At 43.3% G+C, this 11747-nt stretch overlaps 1 protein-coding gene across 1 annotated transcript; it reads right to left on the reverse strand.

The window, feature by feature from the left end:
- Positions 1-1576: 1576 nt before the first annotated feature.
- LOC121282431 (cyclic nucleotide-gated olfactory channel-like) lies at positions 1577-10991 on the reverse strand. The gene is made up of 3 exons (XM_041196143.1): positions 10924-10991; positions 6755-6861; positions 1577-2997 (listed from the first exon to the last, which is right to left on the reverse strand). The coding sequence occupies exons 1-3, from the start codon at positions 10989-10991 to the stop codon at positions 1577-1579; spliced, it is 1596 nt and encodes a 531-aa protein (XP_041052077.1).
- Between the last annotated feature and the right edge of the window lie 756 nt (positions 10992-11747).

Genomic DNA, 11747 nt, shown 5'->3' on the forward strand with positions numbered 1-11747 from the left:
ATGTCTGACCAATTTGATTGAATTTTTCAAAGAGGTGACCAGGTGTGTAGATGAGAGCAATGCATTTGGCGTAGTCTACTTGGACTTCAGCAAGGCTTTTGAAGAGGTTCCACATGGGAGACTGATAACGAAGGTAAGAGCCCATGGGATCCAAGGCAATTTGGCAACTTGGATCCAGAGTTGGCTGAGTGGCAGGAAGCAGAGGGTGATAGTCGAGGGGTGTTGTTGTGACTGGATGCCTGTGTCCACTGGGGCTCCACAGGGATCAGTGTTGGGTCCCTTGCTGTTTGTGGTATATATAAAGGATTTAGACTTGAATGTAGGAGGGTTGATCAGTAAGTTCACGGATGACACAAAAATTGATGGGGTAGTAAATAGTGAGGAGTATAGCCTTAGATTACAGGAGGATATAGATGGGCTGGTCAGATGGGCTGATCAGTGGCAAATGGAATTTAATCCAGATAAGTGTGAGATGATGCACTTGGGCAGGACAAACAAGGCACGGAAATACACAATGAACCCTGGGAAGTACCGAGGATCAGAGGGACCTTGGTATGCATGTCCATTGGTCCCTTAAGGTAGCGGGAAAGGTAGATAAGGTGGTTAAGGAGGCATATGGGATACTTGCCTTTATTATCGAATGTAAGAGCAGGGAGGTTATGCTGGAACTGTATAAAACACTGGTTAGGCCACAGCCAGAGTATTGCGTGCAGTTCTGGAACCCACATTATAGGAAGGATGTGATTGCACTAGAGAGAGTGCAGAGGAGATTTACCAGGATGTTGCCTGGGCTGGAGAGTTTTCGTTATGAGGAGAGATTGGATAGACTGGGACTATTTTCCCTGGAGCAGAGGAGATTGAGGGGGGACATAATTGAGGTGTATAGAATTATAAGGTGCATAGCTAGGGTAGACAGGAAGGAGCTTTTCCCCTTGGTGGAGGGATCAATAACCAGGGGGCATAGATTTAAGGTAAGGGGCAGGAGGTTTAGAGGAGATGTGAGGAAGAATTTTTTTACCCAGAGGGTGGTGGGAACCTGGAACTCACTGCCTGAAAGAGTGGTAGAGGCAGAAACCCTCATAACATTTAAGAAGTATTCGGATGTGCACTTGCGATATCATGGCATACAAGGCTATGGGCCTAGTGCTGGAAAATGGGATTCGAATAGTTAGGTACTTGTTTGAGCCGCGCAGACTCGGTGAGCCGAAGGGCCTTTTTCTGTGCTGTAGACCTCTATGACTCTATGATTGGCCTTAATTCTAAAGTACCTGCTGATGTAGGGTGAGGGTGAGCAGCACCCCTGGAATCGGAGTTTAGAAAGAAATGAGCCCATAATAAAGAGAGCAGCATACAGTAGAGATATACCATTTTGTTAGCGATAGTTCTCAATATCTTTTTATTAATTGCTCTATCCCTTTTGAGGATGTTGTTCTGGTGCTATATCACACTGAGTGTCATACAATGTAAAGGGCAGATTTGATGACACCTTCAAATATCTGGTTTAGCTAGCCCAGGATGCTGAGCTGAGCAGACTGGTGTCTGCCTGCAGCTTGTTTCAGTGAACACAGCAGCATTCTCACTGATTCTCATTCTCATGTTTAGTTCCCACAGTCTCGTTCACACTATCTGAGCAATCAGATACAGATCCAATATCGAACTGCTTTAGTTTCTTCTCAATGATTGTGATTCTCTGTTTTAATTTCTGCTGAGTTGAGTTGTACTCATTTAATAGCCTTGCAAATCGTGTCTGTAAGGTATAGAGGTTTGATTCAAGTCTCTCCACTTTCTCCTCCATGTCTTTCTCTCCCATTACCACTTCCACACGCCTTTCATCCAGCAGTCCCTCTTTTATTAAAATCTCCTTGCCTCGCTCTTCTAGAACTTTCTTTGCTTCTGGAAACTCTATCAAAGCTTCCATTAGGTCATCTTTGGACAGACAGAAGAGATCAGAGTATCCGATGCTCCGGATATTTGCTGTTCTTCTGTTCCCCATCTTACTGCCCTCGATGTTTAAGATACTGATCTCTCCAAAGCAGCTGCCAGTGCTCAGGATGACATACTGTGTTACCCCATCATCAGCCACCACTGCCAGCTTCCCTTCCTTAATGATGTACATTTCTTTCCCGATATCCCCCTTGCGACAGATGTAATCTCCAGGACTGAAGACCTGAGGTCTTAGCTTTAATACTAACTCCAACAACAGGCCAGCCTCACAGTCTTGAAAGATTCGCACTTTCTTCAGAGTTTCTAGATGGACATTGATGGCGATTTCTGCCTTTAGTTTATCTGGCAGACTTCTCAACACTTCACGTTCATCAACCGTTTTTTTGTTAGCCCAGAGGTAATCAAACCATTTAATAACGCGGGCTTCGACCTCCTTGCTGACCTTTCGGAACTGCATGTAGTGTTTGATGGCATCGACTTTTGCCTGAAAATCTGCACGAGCTGCATTCATGTTGGATATCATTGACCCGACATTACCCACAATCGTGGCAAAGATGAGAACTCCTACCAGAAAATCAAACACTACAAACAAGAACTCTACATCCAGGACAGGTGCTGGTGTCTCCCCAATTGTGGTGAGTGTGAGCGTTGACCAGTACAGAGAGTAAATATATTCTCTTGCCAGATAGCCGTGGTAAGGGTCAGAGATGTTTGGGTACACCCAGCTATCAGAACCAAAGCCAATGGTCTTGGAGATAACGTAGTAAATACAGGCATTCCAGTGAATGATAATCAGCAGATAGAGCAGCAGGTTGCCGATTCGAAATACATTGGGGTAGTTTGTTCTGGTTTCTGTACGATCACAAAACTCAAACATCCGTGGCAATTTCAGGAGGCGATTGAATCGGAGTTGTGGGTAATTGAGTCCCATTGCCAAGTAACCCAGATCTGTCGGTAAGATCGAAATGATGTCCAACTTAAACTGCAAGCTTTTGACGCAATTATCTTGTAACTTCTTCAACTCTGTGACAAGCAAACCCTGTTCAAGAAATCCTGCCCAAGAATAAATGGGCAATGTTAGTGATACAAGGAGAGAAAAGCCAGTCTGAATAAACCTTTCTGAATTTAGTACAAATTTTCAGCTCCTTCTGCTATCACTTTCCCACAGAATCATAGAAACTTACAACATAGAAAGAGGCCATTTGACCTTTCACGCCTGTGCTTGTTCTTTGAAAGAGTAGTTATGCTTAGTCCCACTTGTCCACATTTTGTCTCCTGACAATTATTTATCCTCAAATACCCATCCAGGTCCCTTTCAAAATGATGATTGTATTCCAGACCCGATAACTCAGAGCAAAATATAATTCTCACCAAGGTGTCTAGATCTTTTCCAAGTGATATAACCTCTGACTATTGACACTTGCTCCCCTACCCCACCCCTCAATCCCTGTTCCAGAGAACAGTGCTAATGTTTCTATTTTCACATATCTGAAATCCTTCAGCGCTGGCTACACCATGGAAAAACTCCTTGCTGACCTTTCTAAGCCCTTTGCATCTATCCTGAAGTTTGGTGTCCAAAATAGTCCACAATACTCCAGCTGATGGCTAGCCAGTGTTTTAAAATGGTCTCTCTGCTTTTATATTTAACTTTGCAGAGGGTTGATATAACAGTGCAGTGCCCCTCACTGTCACTGTCAACAGTTCAGTAATCCCCACCATCACTGGCAACAATGCAGTGTGCCCACCACCACACCCCCCCCCCCCACCCCGCCCCCCACCCCCCACTGCCATCACTGGCAACAGTTTTTTTTTAATTCATTCATGCCATGTGGGCTTCGCTGGCTGGGCCAGCATTTATTACCCATCCCTAATTGCCGTTGAGATGGTGGTGGTGAGTTGCCTTCTTGAACCGCTAGAGTCCATGTGGAGTAGGTACACCCAGAGTACTGCTAGGAGGGGAGTTCCAGGAATTTGACCCAGCGACAGTGAAGGAACGGTGATATATTTCCAAGACAGGATAGTGAGTGACTTGGAGGAGAACTTCCAGGTGGTGGTGTTCCCATCTACCTTCTGTCCTTGTCCTTCAAGGTGGTAGTGGTCATGGGTTTGAAAGGTGCTGTCGAAGGAGCCTTGGTGAATTGCTGCAGTGCATCTTGTAGATGGTACACACTGCTGCCACTGTGCGTCGGTGGTGGGGGGAGTGAATGTTTGTGAATGGGGTGCCAATCAAGTGGGCTGCTTTGTCTTGGATGGTGTCCAGCTTCTTTAGTGTAGTTGGAGCTGCACTCATCCAGGCAAGCGGAGAGTATTCCATCACACTCTTGACTTGTGCCTTGTAGATGGTGGCCAGCTTTGGGGAGTTAGGAGGTGGGTTACTCATCACACAATTCCTAGCCTCTTGTAGCCACAGTATTTATATGGCTAGTCCAGTTCAGTTTCTGGTCAATGGTAACCCCCAACATGTTGATAATTGGGGGTTCAGTGATGGTAATGACATTGAACATCAAGGGGTGATGGTTGGATTCTCTTTTGTTGGAGATGGTCATTTCCAGATACCTGTGTGGCGCGAATGTTACTTGTCAGCCCAAGCTTGGATATTGTCCAGGTCTTGCTGCATTTGGATATGGACTGCTTCAGTATCTAAGGAGTCATTAATAGTGCTGAACATTGTGCAATCATCACTGATCATCCCCACTTCTGACCTTATGATGGAAGGAAGATCATTGATGAAGCAGCTGAAGGTGGTTGGGCCGAGGACACTACCCTGCAGAACTCCTGCAGTGATGTCCTGGAGCCGAGATGACTGACCTCCAACAACCACAGCCATCTTCCTCTGTGCTAGGTATGACTCCAGCCAGCGGAAAGTTTTCTCCAATTCCTATTGACTCCAGTTTTGCTGGGGCTCCTTGATGCCACACTCAATCAAATACTGCCTTGATTTCAAGGGCAGTCACTCTCACCTCACCTTGGGAGTTCAGCTCTTTTGTCCATGTTTGAGCCAAAGCTATAATAAGGTCAGGAGCTGAGTGGCCCTGGCGGAACCCAAACGGGCATCAGTGAACAGGTTATTACCAAGCAAGTGCCACTTGATAGCACTGTTGATGACCCCTTCCATTACTTTACAGATGATGGAGAGTTGACTGATGGGGCAGTAATTGGCCGGGTTGGGTTTGTCCTGCTTTGTGTGTACAGGACATACCTGGGCAATTTTCCACATTGCCAGGTAGATGCCATTGTTGTAGCTGTACTGGAACAGCTTGGTTAGAGGTGCAGCAAGTTCCGGAGCACAAGTCTTCAGTGCTATTGCTGGAAGATTGTCAGGGCCCATAGCCTTTGCACTGGTGCCTTCAGCCATTTCTTGATATCACATGGAGTGAATCGAATTGGCTGAAGACTGGCATCTTTGATGCTGGGGACCTCTGGAGGAGACCGAGATGGATCATTCAACCGGCACTTCTGGTTGAAGATTGTTGCGAATGCTTCAGCCTTATCTTTTGCACTGATGTGCTGGGCTCCTCCATCCTTGAGGATGGGGATATTTGTGGAGCCTCCTCTTCCAGTGAGTTGTTTAATTGTCCACTACTATTGACGACTGGATGGGGCAGGACTGCAGAGGTTAGATCTGATCTGTTGTTTGTGGGATCGCTTCGTTCTGTCTATCATTTGCTGCTTATGCTGTTTTTCACAGAAGTAGTCATGTGTTGTAGCTTCACCAGGTTGACATCTCATTTTTAGGTATGCCTGGTGCTGCTCCTGCACTCTTCATTGAACCAGAGTTGATCCTCTGGCTTGATGGTAGTGGGAGATATGCCAAGCCACAAGGTTATAGATTATGTTCATGTATAATTCTGCTGATGCTGATGGCCTACGGTGCCTCATGGATACCCAATATTGAGTTGCTAGATCTAGATCAGTTTGAAATCTATCCCATTTAGCATGGTAGTCATGCCACATAACTCAATCTAAAGGCGGGACTTCGCCTCCACAAAGACTGTGCGGTGGTTACTCCTACTGATACTGTCATGGACAGATGCACCTGCAGCAGGCAGGTTGGTGAGGATGAAGTCAAGTATGTTTTTGCCCCTTGGTTCCCTCACAACCTGCTGCAGACTCAGTCTAGCAGCTATGTCCTTTAGGACTCGGCCAGCTCAGTCAGCGCAGTGTCCCAAAACCATCGATGTTGACAGTGCTGTAACCGCACCACTGTCAACAGTGCAGTATCCCAACCACCACTGTTGGCAATGCCGTAATCTCATTGCCACTGTTGACACTACAGTATTCCCACCATCATTGTGCTGTCTCCACTGTCACTGTTGTCACTCCTATCTGGATTTAGTCAGTTCATCTCAGCCAGAGCATGGATTCAGGAGTTACTGTGACTCTCAATGCCCCTGTGTTCATTGTGGTTCAGTGCTGCAGCCCTGATCAAAAGCAACAGGCTATTTCTTCAAATTGTTTTTGATCTAGAAGGAGGCAGGGGGAGATGGCATATATTTCCTCTCTGATGTGCAAATGTGAGGCCATGTAGCAAATGGGAATGTGTCACACTGGGAACAAATAGGCTGCAAACCTGCAATGCTCCCTTGAAGTTATGTGTATGCACGGCTGCAGTAAAATAAGCCAGTAACACACAGCAAACGCAAGTTAAGAGGGGACAGTGGTTCTTTTGTTCCTCAGGGTGAAAGCCATTTCTTCAATTAGCATTTACCCTCACAATTGTCAACATTATAATGCCGGGTCTGATGGGGTTGTGTTACTCCACAAAGCAGCATGAGGGTGGGCCGAGTTTGTTAGAGGAAATTAAACAAACCTGTTCTGAGTCGGACTAATAGGTCGAGAATATAAATGACATCTGAGATGTAGTCAAAAGTCAACCAGATGGTCAGATGTTTGGTCTGAAGAGTGTCAAAGCAAGCCCTGTAGAAAAAACATGCAGGTAAACACACATGATTATAATCACATGCAAACAACATGCAGGCAAACACATGACCAGAGAGAAGCAACTGCTCACACAAACGCTAATGTCATGAAACTATTAATGTATATAATATTATTAGAAAATATTGGTTTAGTCTATTTGTGTCTTAACTGGATTAAAGCCAGCTAACCTGGCTGCTTTGATATGTACTAGTTTTGAGATGTGAGAGAGATAGAGTGCATTTGTATTTTTTGAATAGAGCATTCAAGAAGTGGGGTGAAAACTAGCACCTACCTAGCAGATGCTAAGCAATATGTTTATATTACTAATAACATTGGTACCATGAAAGGGGCTTTATTGTTAGAGAGATTAAGTTCAGTTTTCACCCTACTTGAATGCACTATTCAAAAAATGCGAATACTTGCTATCTCTCTTCCATATCAAAACTAGTACACATCAAAGCACCCAGACTAGCTGGCTTTAATCCAATTAGGACACACTCACAGACTAAAAGAAAAGTTATTTCCAATAATATTATGTACATTAGTAGCTTCATGACACACACAGAAACACACACATGCACAAAAACACACACGCACAGAAACACACACGCATAGTAACAGTAGTAATCTGATGTGTTATTTAAGATAAGTGTTGTAATGGAAGTTCATGTGGTCTTGGTACTCAATAACAGAGTAGTGCAGGCTACCTCTGCAGTCAGTAGCCTTGAGTTAGAGTCTGAAGAGTAAAGTTTTGTGAGTTGTAAGCACACAAGTATTGCTGCTTAGTTCCTTTTGTAAATAAACAGAGTATGTTTATCCTAAGAACGGTCTACTGATCATCTGTCTTGGTACCAACTTGGTCACCTGGATTCTTTAGCCCTAATAAACCAGGGAACTGGATGCAACAAACTGGCGACGAGAGTAAAAAGCAGGGAAAGACATGAAAGGACGAGGTAAAAAGCAAGAACAAATGAAGGAAATCAGAAGAACCAAAATCGGGCCATACCTTGTTACACAATAGTTCTAAGTAAAGAATAATTTTCATCCTGTCAAAGCAATTCCATCAGAACATGCCGGAATTTGGGAGAGTGGAGCCTTTCGATCCAACATTCGACAGTTGGCCTCACTATGTTGAACGCCTCGCGTTCTTCTTCCAGGCAAACAACATTGCAGGGGAGAAGAGGCACACGATCCTCTTATCCACGTGTGGGAGTAAGACATATGGATTAATTCGAAATTTGTTGGCACCCAGTGCCCCAGATTCAAAAAGTTTTGATGACTTAGTGATCCTTGTAAGATTCATTATCAGCCCAAATCTTTGGTGATGATGCAATGGTTCAACTTTAATTCCAGGAATAGAGCCACGGGAAACACAGTCGCTTGTTATGTGGCAAGTCTGAAACAATTAACTGAATAGTGGGAGTGTGATACATCAATGATGCGCTTAGAGATCGTTTGGTGTGTGGTATAAATGGAGATGCGATTCAGACAAGATTACTACTTGAAACAAATTTAGATTTTCAGAACTTAGCAGCAAAAACATAGCATCATGGTAACAGAGGTGGAAGCAGACAACCATGTAATGAAAGCAAAATACTCTGGATGCTGGAAATCTGAAACAAAAACAGAAAATGCTGAAAAAACTCAGCAGGTCTAACAGCATCTGTGGAGAGAAAAACAGAGTTAAGGTTTCGAGTTTGTATGACCCTTTGAAGCGACTGTCTTTCCCGTGGCTCTATTCCTGGAATTAAAGTTGAACCATTGCAACATCACCAAAGGTTTAGGCCGGTAACTTCGTAATGAATCTCAGTTTAAAAAGATCGAATGTTATTTCTGTCATCGAAATGGACACCTCATGAGGCATTATAAAGATAGAATCAGGCAGACTTTCAGACAAAAGCAAAAACTCAATGAGATCAACAATGTTGAAAAGCCTGAAGTAATGGATTCAGATATTGATTCATTATATAATTTAAAGGTAGAAAGAACAGAACCTATCTAACATAACGAGACAGCGAATGAGAGGCCTATCAGAATAGAGGTGGATACTGGAACAACCATTACGGTGATAGGTGAACATACTTTTAAATACCTGAATCATGGGGAACGTAAACTAAATTTGGAAGAAACTGATGCCAAAATGACAACTTACACGGGAGAAGACATAAAGGTCAAGGGCATAAGTAAAGTCGCAATACACTACAGAGGTCAAACAGTGAAATTACCCTTGATGGTAGTAACAAGTGAGGGACCTGGTCTCCTTGAATGAAACTGGCTGAAAGAAATTAAATTGGAATGGGCTGAAATCTTCCAACTGAGAATCAATGGGCTATCAGAGCTACATCAAAAATATGCCTCAGTTTTCAAGGACTAATTTGGAAAAATTGAGGGGCTACAAACAAAAATTCATGTAGGTCCAGAGGCAACACCAAGATTCTTGAAGACAAGACCAGTACCTTATGCAGTGCGGTATAAGGTAGATGCCGAACTGGACAGATTAGAAAACCTGGGAGTGATACAACCAGTGCAGTTTTCAGAGTGGGCAGCACCAATTGTACCTGTTCTCAAACCAATCGAAGCATTCGAATATGTGGGGACTACAAATTAACAGTTAATAAATTGACAAAATTGGTTAGACACCCCATACCTGAAATGGAAGACTTGTATGCTAAACTGGTAGGTGGAACTGCCTACACAAGCTTAGATATGAGTCATGCTTATCAGCAATTGGAATTGGAGAAGGCCTCCCAGAGATTTGTCACCATTAGTACACACAAGGGATTGTACCAATCCAGCCATTTACCATTTGGTGTATCTTCTGCTTGCGCTATATTCCGAAGAATCATGAAAAGTTTATTACAGCGACTGCCCCATGTTGTAGTTTATTTGGATGACATTCTTGTGACTGGACTCACTGAAAAGGAACATTTGATGCACTTGGAAGGAGTGTTGAAACGTTTTTCGCAGGCTGGAGTGCGGTTGAAAAAAGAAAAGGCGAAAAAGAAGTAACTTACCTAGGTCACAAGGCCTACATCCAGTTAAAGAAAAAAAGTGAAAGCCATTAAAGAAGCCCCAGCACCAAAGAATACATCTGAACTGAAATCATTCTTGGAGATGATCAATTACAATGGACGCTTCTTGCCTAATTTGTCGATAAAACAGGCACCCCTGTATTACTTGCTCAAGAAAAACCAGAGGTGGTCATGGCAAACACCACAAGAAGAAGCTTTCACAAAAGTGAAACAGTTTATTACAAACTTCCAGTACATTTTGACCCCAAAAAGCGATTTGATATTAACGTGTGGCACTTCTACCTATGGAGTGGGAGCGGTGCTTTCCCATTGAATGGATGATAGATCAGAATGACTATAGGATGTGTGTCAAGAACACTCAGTACTGCAGAGTAAAAGTACTCCCAAATTGAAAAAGAAGGCCTGGCGATCAGTTTTGGTGTTAAGTAATATGTAGACGGCCATCATTTTACTATCATATTGGACCATGAGTCCTTGCTGGGATTGATCGGTGATGACAAGGCTGTACCCCTTATAGCCTCAGCAGGAGTACAAAGATGGGCACTGATCTTAGCAGTGGATGACTATCCTTTCATTCATAGACCCGGAAGTCAAATTGCAAAATGCAGATGTACTCAATCATTTGCCCTTGCAAGTAAAAGATGAGGATGTTCCAAATCCTCAGGAATTCAGTTTATTATTGAACTTCCTGGACTCATCACCGATATGCACTAAAAAAATTAAATATTGGACAAATCGAGACCCAGTCTTATCCAAAGTGAGAAATCAAGTTCTTCATGGTTGGTCACTGAAATGAAACCGTATTTCCAGACAAGATACGAGATAACCAGTCAGGAAGGTATTTTATTGTGGGGAGTTCATGTGATTGTTCCTCCAAAAGGACAAAAGCCATTGTTATCTGAACTTCACAGTGCACATCCCGGAATTTCCAAAATGAAGGCAATAACACACAGCTATATGTAGTGGCCTGAGATGGATGGAGGAATAGAGAGCTTGATGAAGAATTGTGTGCAGTGTCAGCAAGTACAAAAGAGTGTGGGAGTAAGACAGCTTCAACAGCTCCGCTACACCCTTGGAGGTAGCCAGGAAGGCCATGTTTATGTTTATATATTGACTACGTTGGATCTTTTATGGGAACAATGTTTCTATTTTTCGATGCACATTTAAAACGGATTGACATATATGAAGTGAAGTCGCTGACATCTGCTACAATAGACAAACCTGGACAAAAGTTCGCCATCATTGGACGAGCAGAAGTGGTCACATCAGACAATGGAACAGTACTCACAAGTGCTGAATTTCACCGATTTATCAGCCTCAACATTACTACTCATATCCGATTTATCAGCCTCAACATTACTACTCATGTGAAAACATCACCATACCCCCTTCTTCAAATGGACTGGTCAAGAAAGCAGTTCACATGTTCAAACCTGGTATGAAGAAATTGTCTGGAGATTCTTTAGCAACTAAACTAGCATGTTTTCTTTTCCATTATAGAACCAGCCCTCATACAGCAACAGGTGTCACACCTGCGGAATTGTTGATAAAGCGCCGTCTCCGATTGAGACTGAGCCTAATTATATCAAACTTGGGGATGGAAAGTGGAAAGAAGTCAGGTAAGTCAGAAAATTGGACAAGACTGTCACAGCCATGACAGGATGTTTAACATAGGAGAGAAAGTATTCGTGAAAAAATTTAGAGAAAGACCAGCATGGTTGTTTGGTGAAATATGTGCAGTAACCCAACCCCTCAACCATTTGCAGAAAGTTCTTTGCAAGCATCACCCATGTTAGCACTGTTTGTAATTTACAATCTGGTTGATCAGCCGATATTTTATGTAACATGTCA

The sequence above is a fragment of the Carcharodon carcharias genome, chromosome 9 (assembly GCF_017639515.1).
Source record: "Carcharodon carcharias isolate sCarCar2 chromosome 9, sCarCar2.pri, whole genome shotgun sequence".
NCBI lineage: Eukaryota > Metazoa > Chordata > Chondrichthyes > Lamniformes > Lamnidae > Carcharodon > Carcharodon carcharias.